Source organism: Protopterus annectens, chromosome 1.part0 (assembly GCF_019279795.1).
Source record: "Protopterus annectens isolate FY-2018-M chromosome 1.part0, PAN1.0, whole genome shotgun sequence".
NCBI classification, from domain to species: Eukaryota; Metazoa; Chordata; order Ceratodontiformes; family Protopteridae; genus Protopterus; species Protopterus annectens.
This window is the reverse complement of record NC_056725.1, coordinates 824700772-824724469: the sequence shown is the minus strand read 5'-3', so window position 1 is coordinate 824724469 and position 23698 is coordinate 824700772. Positions and strand designations below refer to the sequence as shown.

The 23698-nt window shown below is 39.2% G+C and overlaps 1 protein-coding gene across 4 annotated transcripts in view; it reads right to left on the bottom strand.

The window, feature by feature from the left end:
• Positions 1-23698, bottom strand: part of TIAM2 (TIAM Rac1 associated GEF 2) — a 2099243-nt gene that overhangs the window by 430147 nt on the left and 1645398 nt on the right. For all 4 annotated transcript variants that reach the window (XM_044063392.1, XM_044063388.1, XM_044063400.1 and 1 more), the window contains one exon: positions 23160-23432. In XM_044063392.1, coding sequence (XP_043919327.1) covers positions 23160-23432 — 273 coding nt within the window. The remainder of the gene's footprint in view (positions 1-23159; positions 23433-23698) is intronic.

The window sequence follows — 23698 nt, the reverse complement described above, 5'->3', positions numbered from 1 at the left end:
CAACATTTCTGACAAGAGTATTCTGTATGGGATTTTTAAAATCTGCCTACTTGCTCAACTCACAAAAAACACATTCCCAACTACCTCTGTGTTTCCCATAATAACTTCAGCATTTGGTACCTACCTGAGGAACTACTCTCTGAAGTCTACTTGGAGTATAAAAATACCTATGCAAACACTTCCAAGCAAGAATCCTAAACTTTTCTTGACTCTGTTGCATATTTGGGAGCCATTCATTTGTCCTTCCATTGTTCTCTCGTAAACTATTTTTCCAATTTCTCTTCACAATCTTTTCTAACCAGCTCTTGCCAATTCTTACAGTTAACATGCCCTACTAATGATCCATTTTCTAACAGCAATGTTTGTTCTATAGGCGATTAAAAACTATCACAGATGATCCTTCATGTGGACCTTTTTAAAGTTTAAATAAATTGTGTTTGCATGCACTGTACACTCAGGAGCTGTCCAACTACTTCCTGATTTTGTGTCACCTGGCGGCACCTACTGATGATACTGTAATGAGGTAAAAGTAATGTGTAGTCAGTATCTGAAGGTATTGAAGGGAATCTCACTGTACCAGGAACAGGTACTGTGATTCGACTACATTCTAAGTTACTGAATGTTATTACCTGTGTTGAGCACAGCTCAAACATACCACATGACTTGGGAGCACCACTGAGCCTGACCAACATTCTCTGGTACAGCAGCTCCATATGTACATCAGACCTCGCTTTACTGGCAGTGACTCAGGCCTGACATACAGGTCGAGCTGTATGGCCCTGTCTAGTGCAGAAGTACTTACTGCAGGGTGGCATGGCCATCATACCTGCATTCTTCCTGTCCAAGAGAAGGGACAAGCCTGCAAGGCCATAAGTCCACCAGGGAATTAAATCTTGTCTTGAAAAAAGAAAACTGTGAGTGATCTAGGGAATGGTTCATAGTCAACAAAACTGCTCTTCTGAGTGGTGACAGTAGATACTAGGGTAGGGAGAAGGGTGCAGCCGCCCTCAGGGCATACTGTTATGGAGTACAATTAGAACATGACAATTGGTCAGTACTGCACTACCAGAATTCAGAAATGAATGTCAACAGTACATTTGAAATCATGGCTGAAGTACACTTTATTTGTGATATAAGAAGCATGAGAGGACTTTTTTTTTCTTCCTCAGGTGAAAAGATGAGGAGAGGCCCAGATTGGCGATAGACACAGGGTGCTAAAATAAAATATTGCTCTGTGACCCAATACAGTTTCACCTACATATGGACCTTGGTACTACAAGCAGTCTGCCTTCTACTAGTTATACATACAGGTGGAGCATCAGTCTTACTGAAAACCCATTCTGTTCAAATAAAATATTTAATTACAGCACCAATCTAGTTGATGTACAACACACACAAATATACTTTCTTTGTAGACCGCCATTGCTGTTATTCACGTCTCAAGTTGTCTTCCTCAGTGATCACTCCATAGTAGACAGCTGTTTACTATAATGTTATATCATTGTTAATGCACTGTATGCAAAGCAATGCACACTTTACCAAGTATCTTTTCTTGTTCCACTTTATTGCTGTTTACTTTAATACAAAAGCATGCAGCTAGCTACTAACTTATTGTCTGACTGCTTGAGTGAGTGAGTGACTGTCTGATTCTACTGTAGTCTGTGTTGCTGTGTGTTGAAATCTGCTTTAGACCATAGAAAACATACCTAGCTATCCACAAGTTGCTTACCCCCTTACTGCATAATCAAAATATACAATCGACTCAGAATCAGGAGTACCTGGCAGCTGCTCTGCATACAGGAAAGACAAACACTAGTTTATTAAACTTAATATAGTTCCAGTGAAGAAGCTAAAGTAAAATTTTTGAAACAAAGTCCACTTAACGTGACAAGACCACAAGTCATGCAAAACGTAACAGTAAAAAAAAAAACACCTTTGCCCTTGAGCTTTAACATTTTATAACAAAAGTGAATTACGGCTGAGGAGCTAACAAAGGAAATGTCATTACTGGTACAGATAAAAGTTACTGTACAAAAACAATGAAAAAATGCTGAAATTTGAAAAATATTAATAAACCTCAACTTAACTGTCTACATATCAGGAAATAACTGCACTGAAATCTGAAATTCTCAAAGGATGTTACTTATACTTTTGTAGCGTATTTTTTTTAGATAATTAACAAGTCTACAGACAACTGCAAGCTCAGAGCGATTATAGGAAAACTCAAAGACACTATTATCTTCTAATAGGATGTGTCATAAACTAATAATTGTTGCCAGAGCCACAGTTTAAAACTGAATACCAAAAAAATACATAACAGTATATTTGGGAAAGTTGGCCTCCCCTTAGAATTACCATACAGACAATACAACCCTAAGAACAGACCCAGTAAGTATAGACCCAGTGGTTAGGGACTTGGGGAACATATGTAGACAGTGACCTGGGCCTTTGAACACAATGTGTCTGCTGTTGTATGGAAATCACTGTACATTGCACAGTTCATTAGCAAGGGCATGGTATATCCAGGTCCAAAGATGTATATCCTCCTGTACTCATCCCTCGTTAGACCAGTCAAAGTACAATGTTCCTTTTGGTATGTACCCGTCTGGGTATATGCAACAACTGGAACACCCACAGAGATTTCTTACCTAAAAAATACAAGGTATAAACTATATGGATTACACAGACCACCTGAGACCCTTACCTTTTCACTTAGTCTCCTACAGACTACAGAGAGATGATCTGTACTTGGCCTGTAAGGCATCATCTGATCCAATACAGAGAGAGTTGCTGCACATCAACAAGTCTAACAGCATTAGAAATAACCGATCCAAAGACCTAAACCTCATTTGTAACACAAACACAGAACATGCTGGTGGGATAGATATATATCTCATAGACTGCCCCTGCTTTGGAAAACGCTTCTCATCTACGTGAAGCAGAATTTGTCTCTCATCCTATTCAAATGTAACCTGGATGATTGGATGGAAAATTGAAAATTTATCCCTGGAATTGCACCTATCACCCTATTGGACAGAGGCAGCTTGTAAATGTTCTGCCACCTAAGTGCAACTATATGCTTCTGGGTATCCATCCTGTCATTTATATACAAGAATAAATGGCTAGGCTTAAAAAGGCCTCTTGGGGCTGTTAGCCTAGTAACCACTTCTTAAACTATAATAATGTAAGTCCCATGAAGATGCACGTAATTTACCCCCAAGACCTACAAAGCAAAGGCTGGTTTACAAAATCCTCAGCTATTTATACTGAGCATACTTTTTAAACTTGTGCCAGTGAATTATTTTCATATATTACCATTGCGAATATATTTGCATGAGCTCAGAACAGTTCCTTTTCTAACAGCTGTGATGGAATGTTATTCTTAACTCCTGACACTGCATGTTTACATACTGCAGTACCTCATGAAAAGGAAGTGAACATGCGAGACAGTTGTTAGCTTAGGATATGTAAATGTCACTAACAGTATGTTTATTCTGCTGGCAAATATAGGGGTTGATCCTTGTAGTCACCGCTTCAAACTGCTCCTTCTATTCAGAAGTTAAAGTGACATTTTTTCACAAATGCAAGATCAGCTTTTAAAAGCCAGTATTACATTAAAGAGCGATCAGGATTGGCTGATCATTCCCCCCAACACTTTGCACCTGGGGCTGTTGCCTCTCTCGCTTTGCCCTAGCTACGTTACTGATGACATAACAGTTAACTTTAAATTAGTTTACTGCGTACAGTTTTGGTGAGTGAATTTGTAGGGATGTCTTGTTCAAAGGTTAAGGACATGGGGTTGTGTGATGAAATCAGGATATCACAAGTGTAAAGCAGCTTCAGAGTCAGCATGATATGTTCCACTGCTAAAAATCCAAGAAAGGTTTTGAGACTGAATATTAGAGTTTCCAGTAGTTTTGTATGCATTTTGAATATTTGAATTGATTCTGCAACAGACTATCAGTGCAGTGACAGTTTTAACACCTCTGAAGTAGTCTGGGGGGAGGGGACGGTCAATTCCTTGTCCTACAAAAGAAAACCCTAAACAAAGACCTGCAATTTACCTACTTTTTTGGCTGTAGCTGAATAACTTCTAAGTATACTGTAAAACAAGGTTTGAGCCAAACATAAATGAGGGTGATTAGAGACTGAAAAGAAGCAGTCCTTTTACAGAAAGTAAAGAAGATAACAGTGACTCTCACAAATCTCACTATATGTCAATGGCATGGGAATTCACAGTTACTTCCTTATGTCTGGCACAAGTCATGCAAAACATTACGGGAAAGAGAAAGGATTGAGGGGAGAACAAGATCACTTTGATACATCAAGTCCCATTGGTAGCCATGTTGTGGAAAACAGGCTAAAATTACAAATAAAGCAATGAGAGTGACTTTGAGGTGTTAAAATAGGTCAGGAAACAGAGTGAAAAAAAACAGACTTTTTTTAGTTCTAGGGTGGAGTTTTCCTTTAAAATTCACACATGACATCAAGTGCCTATAGAATGCATTAGTTGTCCTCTATTTTTAATGTCCCTCAAATGTTCTTGAATTCTTTTAGCTTCTCTTAGTTTTTCCAAAATAGAAAGTGGGACAGAAGTACATGTTTCTAGGTATCCCACCCCTAAGGTGTTACAATTAACATACCCTGGATGACTTACAACGAGATAATTATGAACACTAACATAAGGGCCATGCAGTGTTCTTGGCCTTGGGAAACCACTAAGGAAATGTTCTCTAGTGATAGTAGGGGGGAGTTATATTTGATGGTATTGTATTTCTTGAGAGAAGGTTGAGGGAAAGAAAGAGGTCAAGTTGGAGATAAATTTGTCGGGCCAGTAGGTTTACTGCATCTTCTGGCTCAGTACAGGTGGCTCCATTTTCAATGAGCTCTGCACGCAACTGTGTATTGCCTTTGAGGTTGCAGACATGGCTTTGATAGATTTTGTCCTCGGAGTTGTCTGTTTAGTTTGATGAGAGTATTGTTATCCTGCTGGGTGCTGCAATTCCTTATTTTTGCCATGATTTTCTTCCTTCTGTTATGCAGCCTATTGATGTTGTGATTCCACTGGGAGGCTTGTTTTTTTGGGTTAGTTCTGTACTTCTTCCTGGTGGGTACAGCTGCCTCTATGCAGCTATTAACATGCTTGTGCAGGGTTTCTGAGAACAGCTTTGCACAGGCAGCAGTGTTCTCAGGGTATATGGAGGCTTGAAATCTTTTCCGGGTTATGACTCAAAAGTAGGAAGTTAGCCTTAGAGTAGTTCCTGAGTATTCCAGAGTTAACTAGGGTTCCAGGTTTTATTTTTACTTCAAAGGAGACCATTTTGTGGTCTGACCTTAACAGAGAACACATTACACTAGAGGATGTGCATCATTCTCCTACATTAGTGAGGACCAGATCTAGTGTATTTGCACTCCTGGTCAAAATGCTGCAAATTTTTCCATGGAGTTTGTGTTTACAAAATCGAACCAGCAATCGATGTGGCTGTACACTTGATGTCATATATGATTCTCAGTTAACAGTGGGGTAATTAAAGTCACCCATGAATATCGTATTGGGTTAGATGATGAGTATTTCCAAAAAATTTAAATACATATTATGGGTTTCTTTGGTCAAAGAGGAGGACCAACAACTTGCAAGGAAGTGGTATGGGAATTTGCCTATGGTGATTTGAACAAGGAAAAGCTAAGTGCATTGTCCTGTTTGACCAGCCTTGAGGTATATTTATTTTTGATGCAAACTGAGACACCTCCACCTTTAGTTCTTGTCTGTGTTGTAGCTGGTCTAAATGTGTGGAAGGCATTACAGCCTTGCACTGCCGGTGTGCTCTCCTCAGCTGTAAAACACGTCTCAGTGACGGCACAGACGTCAGTATTCTCTAGGGTAAGGAGAGCTTGTAGGGAATGCAGTTTTCTGTTTAGACTCCTATTACTGAGCAGTAACACCTTTAGATTTTCTTGGTTTTGATTTGGTATGTCGGTAGTACTTTCAGTTTGGCATTATCTAAAAAAGACACTATTAGGAACGACAATGTTTTACCTAATACTCAAAACCCTAGAGGGGATAGGTGCAGACCATTCCTGTCAAAGCAGCATGGTCTGTTATCTGTCTAATTCCGTGCTGACAAATACTGTATCCCCTCAGAATGACATAAGAAACTAAGCCAATTACAAAAGTCAATCATTTTCTGTTTGCATTGTGGTATCATTCTTGGAGAAATTAAAATGCTGCTCAATGCTAGGCTCACACCAGCCTGGGACACACATTCCAAAAGCTCCATAATATCTTTACTCTGTAGTCTAGGGGGGTATGTCTCATGTCATTTACACTGACATAGACTATGACTGATTCATAATGGTACTTCCCTCCCCATAATGGTACCTCCCCCTCCCTGACTAAACCCTTTACTTCCTTTAAGTGCTCTCATCCCTCTGCCCACTTGTATGCTTAGTCTCACATTTGAATCTTTTTGCCTTTTTCTTAAGGTGTTCTTCTGGACTCTATCATAAAATGAACACTACTCCATCTGTTCTTCTGCTGTCTTCCTCCTGACCTCTCTTCTCCTTTAAACTTTTTCCTTCTCCTTCGCTTCTCCTATGCTTTCCTGCTCTTGCATTCAAACTCATTCTATATTTTCCTTTTTCTTTCCTACTTCACTTAACATTACAGTTGCATAAAAACAAGATTTTCTTATGTATACTGCCTAATGTACTTCATTTTTGAAAAATTGTTAAAATATGGTGCTATTAGAACTCAGGGTGTTTTTGTGTATAATGTATTAGTTTACAGTCTTTCTGCTGTGTTTTTGTCTACAATGTATTATCATCAATGTATGCTTGTGTTTTTGTGTGCAGTGTATTATTTCATTGTATTATCATGGAGCTTTTCTCCCCGGGCCTCCACTGAAAACGGGCTTTCGAGCCCAGTGGACTTCCCCGGTTATCAAACTGGAAATGAATAAATAAATAAATAAATACTTGTGGTCCAGTGACTGGACTGCATGTATAATGTGGCACATCCTGGCCCTTGATAAGCAACTGACTGTGACTTTCTTCTTACTAAGCCTGGTGAGAGGGACATCAGTGTGTCTCATAATGGAAGTCAACAATGACGAGAATGAAGGATCGTGTGGTGGCTTGCCTTATGGTTCCATGAGAAGTGGCTGAATGTTTTGACATGGGTGTTGTTTTACAAGACGGCATTTGGGGCTGCTGAGGGTACTTGTTATGTGTACTTCGTCTAAGTGGTCTTTGGGGTTTAGGAAGGTCGGATTTAAGTGCCTCAGCACATGTGAGTCTGTGCGTCTGCTTTGAATGGTGTGTGATGGGTGCAGCATGTGTATTACTGATGACCTGATTGACATTATGAGTGCTTTTATGCAAGAGCTTTGCCTCCAGTGACATTGTGTAAATACATCTCTGACATACCTTATCAGTTTGCTTGAGAATTAACTGGTTGTCCATAAACATGAGACAATTTCTACATTGCCTTAGAATGCTCATATCCACCAAGCTGGTAATGGGGATCATGAGAAAGTTCATATCCATGGCAACAAGTCTATTTTTTTTAAACAAGAAACATCTTTATTAAACCATCACTTATGACATAAGCAATTGTATATTTAAATAAATGAAAACAAACCACATCAACACAATCCTAGCTGCAAGCATTTTACATCACAAACCATACTGACGCACTCCCAGCTGCAAACATTATACATCACTTATAGTCTACCCAATCATTTTCAGTCAAACATTACACAGCTCATTTAAGTCCTGCCTTCTTTTAAACCTCATTCCTCCCCTCTATGTATTGTTCCCACCATTCCCATCTTTTCCTTTGTAGTTTGCTCCTACACTTTTCTAAATATCTTAGTTCCAGTTGTTTTACCGCTGTTACTATATTCATTACTTCTAATACAGTTGGTTAGATTTTGATTTCCTTTTTTTAGTAATTGCTTTTTTTTTTTTTGGCAGCTACCATAATTAGATACAGCAAGGCCTTACCATGTCTAGGCAATTCAGATTCTGTTATCATAGCTAAGAAAAATCATCTTCCTCATCACACCAATCTGCCCACTAAGCATCTCTGGTAATGCATCCCACAGGGAATCCTTAAAGTCCGCCAACCCACCACACTCCCAGAAAATATGTTGCCAAGTACCACTTTCTTCCCCGTTACACCTCCAACATTTCCTGTCTACCTGAGGTAAACAAGTCTTTACTTACGGATTACACAGCTACAGTGAGAATATAAAGGAAAGTCAGGAGAATCTGGTTTGCAACTCTGGGAGCAGTGCTTGACATTGCAAACTAGTTGTCCTGTGTGCAACTAGATATTTGTGGAATTTCAAGGGTACTTTTACAGCACAAATGTCAACTCAAAGTGTCGGCATTTATACAGGGCATTGCCAAACATTCTGAGGGGGAAACCTAATAAGTAGACCCTGATGATTTATGGATGAAGTACTCAGACAGAAATTCTGAAGTTAGGTTAGACAACAGCAAATCAAACAGTACTTACTTAAAGGAAAGAATTAGCTTTATAAAGAATGATAGAGTGAGGAGACTCACCTGATTGGTTACTACTAGTGCTGCTTTCACCACAGCTTAGTGCTCCTGGGATACAATGCTCCTTTGCTTCTTCTCTTAACAGAAGCAAAACAGCAGCACCATTCCCATGATGAGAAGCAGGCCAAAGACTCTTTGATGATCAGTAGTCTGGTCCCACATGATGCAAGGATCTATAGCCTTGTTGTAGCCCTCTCCTGGTAGATGTGTTGAATATCAAGCAAATCAATCACGAGGCCCAACACAGACGTCCACTGCCAAATCAAAAACAGTCAGGAATCAATGTGGTCTGCTCCTTTCATCAGGTGGAGCAAAATCTAAGCACAAATTCCAAGATGGCACCTATGAAGCAATTATTACACTTTCTGGTGATCCGCAGTCTCCAGGAAATAATGTCTCTATGCTCCTTCTCTCACCAGGAGCAAAACAGAAGCACCAATCCCAAGATGACTACTGAGAGGCAGAACATGGGCTCTCCAATAATTGGTGCTCTTGGACTAGATGTTGCAGATTTTAAAGGTAAGATGTTAAAATAGGTTAATATCCTAAGAGTTGTAGTGTGCACTACGCAGTTAGATATGAAAGGGGGACTAAACTTAAGCTTTAGCTATCCAAGTGGAGAGCCACTAATTTTAAAAGAGCAAGACAGATAAGAAGTGGGGTGGGTACTTTTTATTCTAGCTCTATGGAATACAGTGGGATGGTCAATAAATTAAAATAGCTTAAAATAGCTTAATGGGTGTGATTTCACAAAATGATAGTTTTGTGCTTACTCACAATATCAAACGAAAGAGGAGGGGGAAGGATATATGTGGTCAAATTAACATAAGGGGCATGCAACTAGACAGTTGAATTTAAAAACACAAGAGCACCGGGGTGGGATGGCATGGAAAATTTTAATTTGTGTGTGACTCACAGTGTTGAAGAAATCCTTTTATATTGCAATTTATAAGTACGGGCATAACATCTAGGTGCAACGACTTCATTGTCCCACTGTACTCTGCCCTTATCAGACCAATCACAGAGTACACAATGCTTCCTTTGGTATGTACCTGACTATGCATATGCAGTAACTAGAGTGACCTCAGAGGTTCCCTACAAAAAGAATACAAGGCATAACAAACCTGCCTTATGAACAGCACCTTAAATCCCTTTCCCTCTATTGTGTCTCCTACAGATTGTTTTGGGGTGATCATGCCTGGTTTACAAGGCATCCGCAAACCACACAAGTTTGAATCCCCTACATATTCTTAAGTCAAAGAATACCAGAAATACAAGGTCTTGGGACCTGAACTTTGTCTGTGACTTAAACTAAACATGCTGGAGGGACAAATATGTGTCCCAGATACTGCCCCTTCTATGGAACAGGCTTCCCATCCATGTGAACCTGAGTTTGTCTATTACCAGGTTTAAGCAAAACCTAGACCAGTGGATGGGGAATTAGGAAATTTACACTGGGCCTGGCACCCATATCCCTTATGGACAGAGGTAGCTTAACTGCCTGGCCTTCAATGTTTTATTTTGATACAGGACATCATTAATCATGTGGGAAAATTTGGATAGGCTCAGAAAGGCCCCCTGGGTCATTAGCCTACTAACAATCTATGAATATATAAGAGAAACAGCTGCTGTTTGTCTCTTTCCTAGTTTAAATATACAATTAAAAGCAGAAAACAAGTAAAACACAGTGTAAAGAAAATAAACCACAATATACAAAATAGAAGGCAATGAAGCAAAACAAAACACATAAACCTATGGCAGAGACACAGTGTGTGTGTGTGTGTGTGTGTGTGTGTGTGTGTGTGTGTGTGTGTGTGTGTGTGTGTGTGTGTGTGTGTAACATTTACTACACCCTGCCTAGCTAGAATGAAAGAATAGGACATCAATCTCCCATAAGTTAAAGAGAGTTCAGTCTCCAGGGAACCCTACTGCCAGAAGATTCTGGCAAAGCAGGTCTCTCTTACCTTCAGCTACAGGGAAAAATGAGAGAGCCTGCACATATGTTAACTTGCTTAAGAATGTAAGCAACTGTAAAACAGATGTCCTGGTCTATGAGGCACTGGCAAATGTATACCATTAGTCTTACCAGGTGAAATTAAATGCTTGCTCTCCTCTTTGTTCCTGTACCATATCACAGCCTGTACGGATATATCCTGAGAGATCGACAGCAGTTTCAGTGAATGCAAACAACATTCAACTGAATGATTTTCATCAAACCTCAGAGACACACTTTTTTGGCAGAGGTCAAACCTCCAAACTCGCCATGTGGGAGACCCCCCCCCCCCACATCTCCAACTGAACTTATACATATCAACACAGAGGGTGCACAGTGGAGAATGATGAAAGGTCCAGAATTGATGAAAATAATTTCGGCCCACAGCTCTGAGTCTATTTATGTTCGCTGAAACTAAGATTGCTTACTTAACAGGAGCCCATTTGTCTGACCACAGCAGAAAAGGCTTGTCTCAACTCTCTTTCCATGCAAAGAAGAGATACATTGGCCTTAACATAAGTAACCTTAAAACAAATCCTCTTTTCATCAAGACTTAACCCCCTCTGCACTCGACAAGAGCTCAGCTGAGCTCCCAGTTCAACACTGAAGCATCCACCTTCACGGACACTGGTGGCTACAGCTGCAGGAAGGATAATCCCACAATGAGACCGATGGACAATATCAGCTACTCTAAATCCCAGATCTCATACTACCAACTGTCCAGTGAAATACACACTTCTACCGGCAGATAAAAAGATTATGAAGAATGTAGCCATCAGATCAGGAATTACAACTGCCAAGGTTAGGAATTCTTGGGCCCTTTCTGAGGAGAGGAATGACCAACACTGTATAGCAATACATCACACTGACAAAAGATATCCTCTGTATTAAGGCAAGAGATTGCTTCTCACAGTTTATGGTTACTTCTAGGCCTGCAAATAAGAAATGACTCAAGAAAGGGGAGGGACAAACAGTCTCTTGATGAAGCAACCAGGAGCCAATCACCCAGGTAAGGGATCAGAGGAAGTTACTTCTCAAGCACGGCTACTGCCACTATGACAAACAGAATGGTAAACACTCTGAGTACAGAAAGACCAAACAGCAAAATTGTATAGACAGTGAGGCCTACCTACAAGCAAACCCAAAGGAGTCTCCTGTGAAGACACCTTCTTTCTGGCAGCTCTATTCACTAAATCATCTGTGTTGGTGATGATTCTTATCTTGCCTGCCTAAGTAATATGCAGCTGAAGAGACAGCAGGAAAGCCCAGTATATTAGTCCTAGAGTCCTTACTCTAGTCTTTACTCAATCACAGCTACTCCTAATTCCCATCAGTAAATTACAAATCTGGGAAAAAAGACAGACACACACCACATCTTTACTCTCAAAATTCACCTTGCAACAGACAGTTCCCTGTCAAGTTTCAGCTTGGCTTGCAAGTCTATGTTCCCTTACCACACTATTCATACTGAAACTGTGAAAACAAAAATTAATAAGCACTTTCTCACCTAATGTTTCTTCAGGCCCATATTTCTTGGGCTCAGCATTCAAAATCATAGCACTATAAGTAAAAAAAAAAAAAGCTAAAGCTAAGAAAAAAAAGCTATAAAGAAAAAAAAAATAGCTAAGACAAAGAAAGACATAAGGCATTAGCTTCTTCCCAGAGAAACAGAGAGGAATCTCCCAGATAAATATGCTCAGTGAAAAAATGATGTGAAGCTTGATCCTCTGCAGACACATACCACATTGCAGGTTGACAGGCCCAGTGCAAAACCTCCCCCCCAATCCCCCCAAGATATATCTAGCCCCATCATCAACCCCCAAAAGCAGAACCAAACGCCAACTGAAAAAAGAAAAAGCAAAACACAAAGCAAATGGACCTGATGGTGTCCCCTCCATGCGCTCACCCGGCCTCAATGAGGAATTAAACAGGACAGCTAGGAAATCAAATCTCTAAGTCTGGATACCCAATCTCTGTGGTTGCATCAACTTGCAACTGTGGTCCCACCACCATCATGGTCACCGTGCCCTTCCGACCCTGGAGTACCGCCCCATTAGCTTGACAGGCAACATCTGCAAAGCCATGGAGAGGATCATAATGGATGGAAATGGATATAAAGACATAGGGAATTTTTAGACTTTTTTGATTTTTTTTTTTTGATCCAGTTTGGCATTATCATTTTTTAAACTTGGTCTTTTTTTTTCAAAACAGTCACCAAATTGATGAGGAAAAGGCAGTCCATACAGCCTACACCTACCTCAGCTGGCCCGGCTCATGATACAATACCCCACTGACAATAACATGAAAAACTCAATTAACAAAATGTTAACCCATACATCACAAGAAATCACAAGATGGGTTGCAAACAGAACCCACTCACAGGGTCAGAGTTGCTGGTCAGTCAGAAGCAAAGTCATGTCCAAGTGGTGTCACACAGTCCTGGTCTGGGCCTTACTTTGCATGGCATCTACTTCAACAGGCTACAACAAAACACAGGAGGTTATGCAAAACAAAAGTTTGCAGAAACTGCAAACCAAGTAAACTACAAAGAAACACATCTACACTTCAGATATCCTTCAGACAGGTCTCAGAGAACGGATAACTGGTGCCGCCAAAGTTAAATGCCAAAAAAAAAAAAAAAAATGCATAGTCAAAAACCCTTCGAAAAACAGCTACCAAAATACCTGGCAAATGGCAAAGCACTGAGCACAGAAGAAGTTAATTAGGGACCTGGGGACTCAGGTTGGTAGTTTAGTCTCATATTCACCATGTAGCTAAAGTAGTTAGGAAGACCTTCTACATTGCCCACCTTATCATGAAGGAGGATCATCTATCAGGATCAAGGTCTAGTCTCAGTCTCCTCATCATCTCCTCATCTCATCAATGATTGAGTACAATGCCCGAATGTGAATGTATCTGACCGCAGCTGGCAGCAGCGCCACAAAGCCACAAAAAAAAAAAAAAAAAGTCAAAAAAAAAAAAAAAATCTGTCCTGTGCTGCCCGACTGAAGTGCCAGTTTATTCAGCTGCAGCAGAGGTGACAGAGGTGAGGTGACCAACCATACAAGGCCATGCCAAACCATGAGATTTGATGAATCACACTCAAAAAAAATCTAAATCATCTAGATCAACATGGAGACTTAAACCTAAGACACGGCTATTAATAGGGTGGGGCGAGGCGGGCTGGAGGGATCACATCAAGACTCAAATGCTGTATGCTGTGGAACAAAGTATATATATATGAGAGCTGGCCTTGTCGCCTTGTTCAAGAGAAATCTTGACCAATGGATGCAGATATACCCCAGGGTACCCCTTTACTCCTCAGTCACACTCGACAGAGGAGGCACAGCAAAATAATGGGTATATAGGCACAGCAAAATATGGGTATATGTTCCCCATACTAAAGGGGTATGTAGTTAACAAACGATGGGCTAGGCTTGTAAATGCCCTCGGGCAGATAGCCTAGTATGAACCTATGAACCTATGACCATCAAAAATCATAGCAGTGGGTCCAATATCATAGCTCCCAATATTTGCATATGCATAAATTCATATCCCTTGGGGGTGGAGACACCAATGTGTAAATCTGCCCTCTTATTAGGTACAACCTATAAAATTAGGGCCCTTACAGTCCTAACAGATGGACACCTATTTAGATGTACCAGAACAATGTACCCTTACTACACTGTAAGAATATACACATGCCAGTTTTCTTGGCTTGCTATAGGTGCCAGTCATAACTATTGTTTAGTTACATGAATTACTCTAAAATCTGTATATTTTTGTCAAAACATGGTGTAAATAAGCTTCACTAACTGCAAAGTTATTTTGTCAAGAAACAGCAGGGGAAGCGATGGAGATGTGAAGTCAGTAGTACTGAATTTCGTTGTTTTACTAGCAAAAAATAATGCATTACAAAAAATGGAACCAATGAACACTAAGTTATAGCAGATTTTCTGAGAGGGTGGTTCTCCCCTCTACCTAGTGTCCCAAATCCATTGCCAGGTCTACCAGCCAAGTCCTAACCCCCATGGATTTTTCAGATATGGGACTGGGACTGGGGCTGACACAGATTTTAAGGGCATTCTGGGGGTCTCATAGTCTACATCCACCAAGAGAGGTTTTTGTCTTATGATCTAACCGTCTCTGTGTAATGTCTGAGGGACAGGTGTGCAAATTGGGATGTGTGGTGTATCACCACACCTCCATGACAGCTCAGCCAGGGCACCACATATCCCACTTTTAGACCAGGCCTCCCAATTGCGACATCCACACAGACCATCACAGGAGGTGCCCACAAAATTGCCCTCCTCCACCAGGAATGGTAAAGCTTATTCCACCAAATTGCTAATCAGACCCTTTCATCAGCTGGACCGTAGTCAGGTCTTTGTCTCTGTCTCTTTCCTTCTCTCTCTACCCCAACGGAGTAGCCAGTCATAGGAGATTAATGAGTATGTTCTTAGACTGGACAGTGCTCATCCTATCCCCCACACAGGCTAAATGGCATCTGCTAGATGACTGGCTGATTAGTTAATATGGGTTATGAACAAGGGTATTACAGTTTGGATATAGATGTGTTGTTTATAGGTGATTATTTTTAATTATATATATTTTGTTGTTTATGTGCTACACTTATTATCTGGTTAATATCTTATCTGTCACTACCTTGATTTTTTGAGCCACTGCATCCCAAAATATGCAATCAAAGTTTTTTGGGGGAAAAAAGGGCGCTATTATGGCAGCTAAGGATACATGGAAGAAACTAACAAAAGACAATACAAAAATTGGGAAGCTAGAAGCTCTTGATTATGGATATGGGCATTAAGATGCAAGCATTGAGCATGTTTTTAATTCCTCAAGTTTTCCACAAGGACAGGTATATTTTTTTTATCAACCAGAAGATTAATTTGTGGACCATAATTAAAAGAGTTTAAAGAATTAATTTGGGAGGGGAAATGGCCACGAGTTAAGTGGGATAAGATGATTCTTTTCATTAAATATGGTAGTTTTGGATTACCTGACTTAAATGGATATTTTACAGCAATGGCTCATACTCATGATACAAGTAGTAAGGACAGAGTAGGATTTTAAGTGCAAGTCATTATGGAGGACAGCAACAACCATACAGAATATTAAATTATAAAGTAGCAGAAAGTATGTTTTTTACTAATAGGGATGACTGCAAGTAAGGGTGCAGAATGTAGGCAAAAGGGAGATGGAATTTCCTGGGGAAAATCAGCAAAGTAGCCAAGGTTTGGGGAGCAAACAACTACAGAAAGGAAAGGCAGAAGAGTGGAATGAGGCCAAGCAGAAGTTTGTACTGCAGGCCAGTGACAGCCTTCCCTATCTGGGATTGATGGCAAAGTATAGACAAAAAGAAAGAGACAAGGGATTGTTAAATGAAAGACCAGCTCTAGTAGAGTTTTTAGTCAAATCTAGAATGGAAAATTAGCAGGACATATAAAATGCTGCATGATAACTACAAGTATCAATCAGTGGCGGTTAGAAAGGATTGAGAAGAGTGAATGGCAATGCAACATACCAAGGAACAGTGGGAGGACATCTGTGCAGTTGCCAAGTATTGCACAAAGTCCAGAAGGTTTATGATGTTTTGCTCCGTTAATACCCCAAGCAGACTTCAGAGAATTTTTCACCAGGTATATAACAAATGCTGGAGGTTATGATGGGAAGGAAAGAGGTAACTGAGAACATCATTTTTAAGAATGTAACAAGTTGTCAGATTTTAACAATTCCCTACAGAGTACTTTGTGGGAAACCTTGGGGGAGTAACAAGAAAATTACTTTTTTCAGAGGAGATAGAAGATCTGATTTGCCCAAACATTGTAAAACCCTTGCTAAGCTTAATAATACTGGCTGCCAAAAAAGCAATTACCACAAAATGGAGATCAAAATCTAAACCAACTGTAACTGAAGCAGTGAATATAGTAACGATAAAAGGACTGAACGTGAAATCTTTAGAAAGGGTGGGAGTAAATTACATTGGCCTGAACAATTAATGGTAACATTGGAACGATTAAAAATTGTTAAAAAGAACATAAATATATACACAAACACACATACATATTTTGTGTGTGTGTCTCACACACACACAAACACACACGCACACACTGCATGAATAAAGCAAAGGAAATATTGTTTTTCTTTCCTATGTATGTATGTATGTGTGTGTATATGTGTGTGTGTGTGTGTGTGTGCGCGCATGTGTCCCGTTTTAAAAATGTCCTGCTTAATAAAGATGTTTAAAAAATATTTACTTAAGCTTGTAAGTTTAGAGAGATGCATAGACGCAATGTATAACATGCAAGCAAGAACATTTCTGTATTTTTAGCATAAACAGTATTTGTTTATAAAAATACAAGCAAGTCCTTTGGATGAGCCATTAAACAGAGGCCCCATCTGCTGAGTTGATGGTAGCGCAGCTGGATGTAAAACCTATCAAAACGTTTAGGGAAAGTTCCAAAATTTCCCCTAGTAGTATAAATGCCAACTAGGGTTACCTATGAAAAGCAGACATTAAACTAGTGGGACTAACCTGGTCAACAAAGGATAAACAGCAAATAAAAAAGCTGGTGGCAGAACAAACCTTACTGTGTTTTGATAGTTTACTCAGTGGTATGCAGACTGCATCCAGACCAGCATTTGGGGACAGTGGCTGAACATTATAACCTAAACATTAGAGATACAACCACAAATCTTCCCACCATCATGTCAACCATTTACCATGCCCATTTGTATCTTTATCACCCCTCATCACTTCCCAATATGAATCCATCAGCCTCCACCTTCTGTATAAGAACCACTTCCTACTTGATTAACAAATGTAGTTTCCTGTACATTTGAACATACATTTCAGCCTGTGCTACCTCTCATCTCTAGGATCCATAGTTCAACCATGGTCCCCCTTTGCTGCCTGGGTATCTGCACTTTCTCCTCATATCCATGCATTTTTGTTTTTTTTCTCTGGAAAACTTAGTTCGCCGCTATCTTCAAAAGAGACTCTCTTAAGGGTGACTACTACTTTATAAAAAATTGTCCAAGGTCTGTACTGTGAGATTTTCTGTGTCGCACTGAAAATTATATATAAACGAGAATAAGTATTTAAGATTCTGACCAAATATTCAGCTATGGCATTGTCAACACACAACTGTGTTCCAAAGACTGACACTGCATTCACTGTGTAAAATCATCTTCTAGGCAGGATATAAACATATTTTCTGTGATGGCGACAAGACAAATGTGTTAAAACTTTAAGACAGTCTAAACTATTGAAATACTGAAATTTTTCAAATTTCCAAGCTCATGTTTGTCATACAAATACATCCTGGTAGCACTGACAATCTGTAATAATTTTTGTCTGAAACAAATATGCTTCTACTTGTCTTTCAAAGCCAAATCAAAACTATTACTGCTTTCTTTTTAACCCAAAAGGAAAGTTCATTTTTAGAGCATGTGAAATCATCTTCATTGAAATGTGTAAAAATGTTTATTATATTTGTGCATGAACAGAGTTTTACAAAAGCTTCTATCAAAAGTCATTAGTCAAATCCACAAGAGACGGAACCACATACCATCAAATAAAAATATCTCCAAGCAGTTATTAGTGAATTCCAGTAGAATGAAACATGGAAACTTAGAAGAACAGATGGTGGTGCATCATGCATACTTTGGGCTGCACTTTTTTCAAACCACGCACCCACCCCCCAAAACAATTTTAAGGCATATATAAATACATCTGTTCTTTTGAAATCACCTTCCTGATTGTTTTAAATTATACTTCTTGTTTAATACAAGAAAACTTGTTAGATGTTTCAAATTATATTTCTTGTTTAATACAAGAACACTTGTTAGACTATGCTTTAAATATGTAGTTTTGAAACCTTTTCCAATAAGCAGTTTAATAAATGTATTAATAATGACTAAAGTACCCATTTCAGGACATATCAAGCATAAAATGACACTCAAACTCCTCTCATTATACTCCATCAATATTCATATTCATCAGTTATGGCTACTTTACTGACTGTGTATACATTACATACCTGATTGTAATAGAAATGGGCAAAGTACAACAGTCTAATTTGCTTTACCAAAATACACACTAGTCATGCAGAGACAGACTAATGAATTTTTAACTTTATCAACTCGGACGGATCAGTCATTTTCATTCACATTCATCCCTCAAACCAAGCAATTATAGACATATTATTGGCGGCATCCTTCTGAGATGTCTGAGTCACAATAATAATGACCAAAGTAACGTATTTAACTTTTATTTCACACAAACACACAGTAGCCATATTAAAGTATTCCAAATTAGCTCACATACTCATGCACACTAATCTTACAAAGCCAGATTAAAGACTGTTTAAAAACAATAAGGACATAAGATACTTTCATCGGCCCACCAGCAATTACAGCCACTCTTTTGACTGTATACACTTACTACTTTTATGCAGAAATGTATTTTACTGGTAGCTTTGGATACATTACATGAACTTATATAAAGATCATTAGCATCACATCATAAGACTCAGCAAAGTTCAAAAAGACAAGTATTAATGGTAAGGGGATAAGGCATATTAACCAATTGATAAAATATGCTAAGACAACAAACACAATGTCTTTAGAAGTAAAAGTCATTTAAATAATTCTACATTGAAAAGAACTATTACTAGTGCAGTTGTTGCTGTTGGTAAACAACTTTGCATATCAGTGCTTCATCTGCAAAAGCAGTGTCTGCCACCCTCGAAGAATAAAATGGCCTATGTTGTACTACAAATGGTGTGCCGATAATATTGCCTTAAACTTTCCCGGACTAGATCAACTGTACAATAAGGAATGGCTAGCACAAAACAACCACAGGTTCAGTAGGCATGCAGTCCAGCAGACCATTACGGAGCCAAGGTCAAATTCTCCAATTTCCAACAGCAGGATCTGGTTAAATGACTTGCAAGTTTAAACAATAAATAAACGAAGGTGGAAAAGATTCAAGCTCTACACTCTTGGCACACTAAGCAGCTCATTAACAAGTCCGAGTTCAGTCTTCTGCACTAACTGCCAAACTGAGTAACAGTTTTTAACTAAATGTTAAAAGCCTTTATAATTTGATTTTGTAGGGAAAACGGTATCACAGCAATACGCAACAATGTTTTACACAATGGATGCTGACTATAAGATGGTTCTGATCATCACTCCAAATAATGCAAACTATAGTACTTGACCAATGTGAACTCCTTCATGGCTGTTGGAGGCTGTAAAGGGTTTAGGCCTACTAATAAATTAATTCATTCATTCTTTAGTACAATGAATAAATCAAAAATTAAACACAATACAGATGCTGCAGCACCTTTTCAACAACAACTCAAAAGGTCATGCAAAAATTAGAAATACTACAACATCATTTTTCAGTGGGGGGCTTACTTACTTGCAGGCCACCTACAGCTCATTTCTGACCTCCCTGTGTAATTCCAATCTCAAAAACGGCTATCCTCTCTGACATCACTCAGTACAGGTCTGACTTAAGTGGCTGGCTGATAATGCCATATTTTTGGCAGCATATGCCTCCAGACTCAACAGTCTGACTTTGAACCCATGGGGCACTATGCAGGGCAAAGAAGCAGGTCCTCACCAGCCATACCAACAATCACATTACTTGGCTGATACGTCCCAGTTACTATTAAATGTTGTTCAAACCTATCAGCATGCACACTATTTCATTCTTTACTTTTACAACCACTGAGACTTGGACTTTAATTTAAACTTTTAATTCAAATGTTACAAAAAACACTGAGAGGCATTTTCTAAACAAAACACTTTCACGCTGAAAACAGACTTAGTATGAGAAACAATAAACTTCTATTCCACTGAAACTCACACTTAGTGAAAATGCATCTGGCAACCCAGTAAACTACAAGAGATGTGTTAGGTTTCATAATCAATTAACATACAGTGAAGCACTGATTAGCATCTATGTGAAGGGTGCAGGGATTCAAAATACAAATATGTAACTTATTTGCCAAGTCTGGCACAGCCCACAGGACACAAGTGTCCCTTTTCAGAGCAGCCCAGGAGTAATGTCTGGTGAAGTACATTGGTTAGAGTCACACAGAAGACAAAGGCAGATGGAATCAAACTCTGTACTACAGTAAGCAGATCTTTAACAGCTCACAGCTTCACTCATCTGCAATAATTGAAAGACAACCTGTTCCAACCTAAACAAAGTGCACTTTGCACCAGTGCAACTGCAAAAAACAAGCTAAATTAAAAATGTACTCATAGTTAAATATTAACATTAAATTCATGCCGTCCAATTTATTCACAGTTAAATAATAAATACACTGTTAACATAGTAAGAAAACCAAGCACCATACCCAAGAACATATGACGATGCTCCTGCTTACGACGATCAACTTCCTTCCTTTACTCCACAACCACTCTAGTCCACAGACACTTGGTAAATACAGCTCAACCACACGGCACTTTAAGGCAACTGGAACTTTAACTGACTTTCCCAAAGTCACATAGGAGGCAAGAGAGAGCCAAAGGAATTGAGTCCTGTATCACACGAACTACACCTCAAAACCTTAACTTCCTCACCAAAGTACCAGACTAAAGTAAAAAGGGAGGGGAAGAAACATCAACATCGCTCTGTGCTAAAGCATAAGTTATGTGTGGAACAGCTGGATGCAGGAACCTATATATACAGACAAACACAGACTCAAAGTCACGTAATAGGCAAATGCTGATGAAATGGTCTGAACACTGCCCTTTTGACTATAGGAAGCAGTGCTTTAATATTGCACAGCTTTAAGTGCCAAACCGCTTAAACTGTTAAAAGAACAAGTGCTGAATGTATATGAATTTTCTGAATAACAAAAACTATGAAACTATAATGACTGTCATTATTGACTGACTGTAAACCGAAGTGACATTTAACCTTCAGTGAGTTATCAGAAAATGAAGTCCGTGAATGTCTGGCAGATTGTGCAGAGGGTTGAGGCTCTAATAGGCTCTTAATGAGCTGTTTCCTGTAGTCAAGCATGGATGGTTTAATTCTTCCTACCTCCATTTGCCTACTGTGCAACAATGAGCAAGTCACTTAACCAAACAGTGTTCAGCTTGTTAAAATCACGACAACTCCAATTACTGGGGCCCTACCTGTATTACGTACCCCAAAGTTTTGGGGTCTTTCACACAAGAGGCCTTTCAGTTGTGCACTCATGCTCTCTCTCTCTCTCACACACACACACACACACACACACACACACACACACACACACACACACACACACACACACACGGTACTGCACAATTAGCAGTAGCAGACATTCCAATCTCCTGCCATTCACAGCAGCTAATAGGTTAAGGAGAAGCCACCATTCTCAAAGCAGACCACCACCCATTCAGTCTCCAACAGCAAATGATTTTAGTTCCCAAACATGTCCCAAAGCAGACTACCATCCATTCCCACAAGGATTCTACTGTGGGAGGTGGGACCTGTGCTTCCTCTTCCTGTACTACCTGGCTGTACATCAGAAAATAGTCTTTTGTATTCTACAGGTCAAGTTATAGGTGCAAATGAGTTAATTATTTTGTTGGCTGGCCATGGGCCTCAGGCAGCTATCCATTTTGCCCAATTACAATGTACCAAGGACAACAGATAATCACAGCCAAGCACTACAGATTTAGTTTAATGACCTGCAAGCTTCCTGAAACTGGAACTGCCAAAATGAGTACATACAGAATATTTCTATATATATAGTAACACAAAAAGCAAATGCTGAGATCAGCAGTTTAACTTATTTAAACAGAGAACAGGTGACTTTCAAAAATATCTGTATTTCCATATAAGTGACATGGATCCAACTGATCTTTTCAAATATGCTTCCACCACTGTTATATGATATCACATAGTCTTTAACATGTGTTCTAGTTCATAGGATTTGAGCATACTATTTGCAAACACCTGCCGCAGAAACTGAAAACTTTATGAAGGAGGAGTTAATGGAAACTGCAACCTCAAAAGTGACAAGTTTTCAAACTTTTCTCTTAAATCTTACAGCCTGAACATTACTTTCGTGAAAGATTGTCACACCTGCCATTTTTGACATCCAAGCCAAAATGTTTTTGACCTTTAAGAAAAAAAATTAATTCTATGGAATGCTATACAAAACTACATGGAACTAAAATGATCCTACAACACTAAAAGATTCCTATAAATATTTATATTAGGATGTACAATAAACCACAAGAAAGTTCAGCTGGTCTACCACTTACAGAAACAGTGCCTTTATCATCAACAGTTTAAAAAATGCATACACTGCTACAAATGAAGACAGTACCTGGTGGATGTAAACTGTGATGTGGTATTTTAAATCACTACCCTTCCTTTTCAATTAATACTGAACTCTAACAGACAGAGACTCCTTTCTGCTTAACCAGACAGCATGCATCGCAAAAACAAAGTTATTTGGCAAGCAACTTCAATATTTTTCACACTGATAGCAACATTATACTTCTGCTTCCTGCTCCAGCACAAAACGTATTAATGGTAATAACCGGGAAAGGACTGCTATACCTGATGTTGTACTCCTTGCGAAGGTATCAAAAAACTCTTCCAGAAGCTGTGACTGGTTGTAAGGAGGGAGATGTGGTTTTTGCTCTTTGTCAGTGCTGCTTTCAGATGAGGAGATAGAGGAAGAAGATGAAGAAGCATGTTTTGGACTGAAGTGATATGACTTCAGGGTTAATGTCACACTTTTCTCAGTGAAGAGTGACTTCACGTGTCTGTGATCAAGCTTAGACACAGCTTCGCCATTTATAGCCAGGATCTCATCATCTACTCGCAACCCTAGATGCAAAAGTCATAGAACAGAAGCTTGTTTACCAAAGTAATACCTCACAGTTCTACCAAAATAATAGCTCACAGTTCACATTCTGAATTAAAGAATCATATCACTAAATCAAAGCAGAACAAACTGCTTCAATTAAAACAATTTGCCATGTGATACCCAAATATATAAAACAAGAACACATCTCCACATCATTTTCACAACCAATACACTAGTACTCATATCAGCTGATATTCCCCAAAAATTTCTGCAGTATTTGGAACAC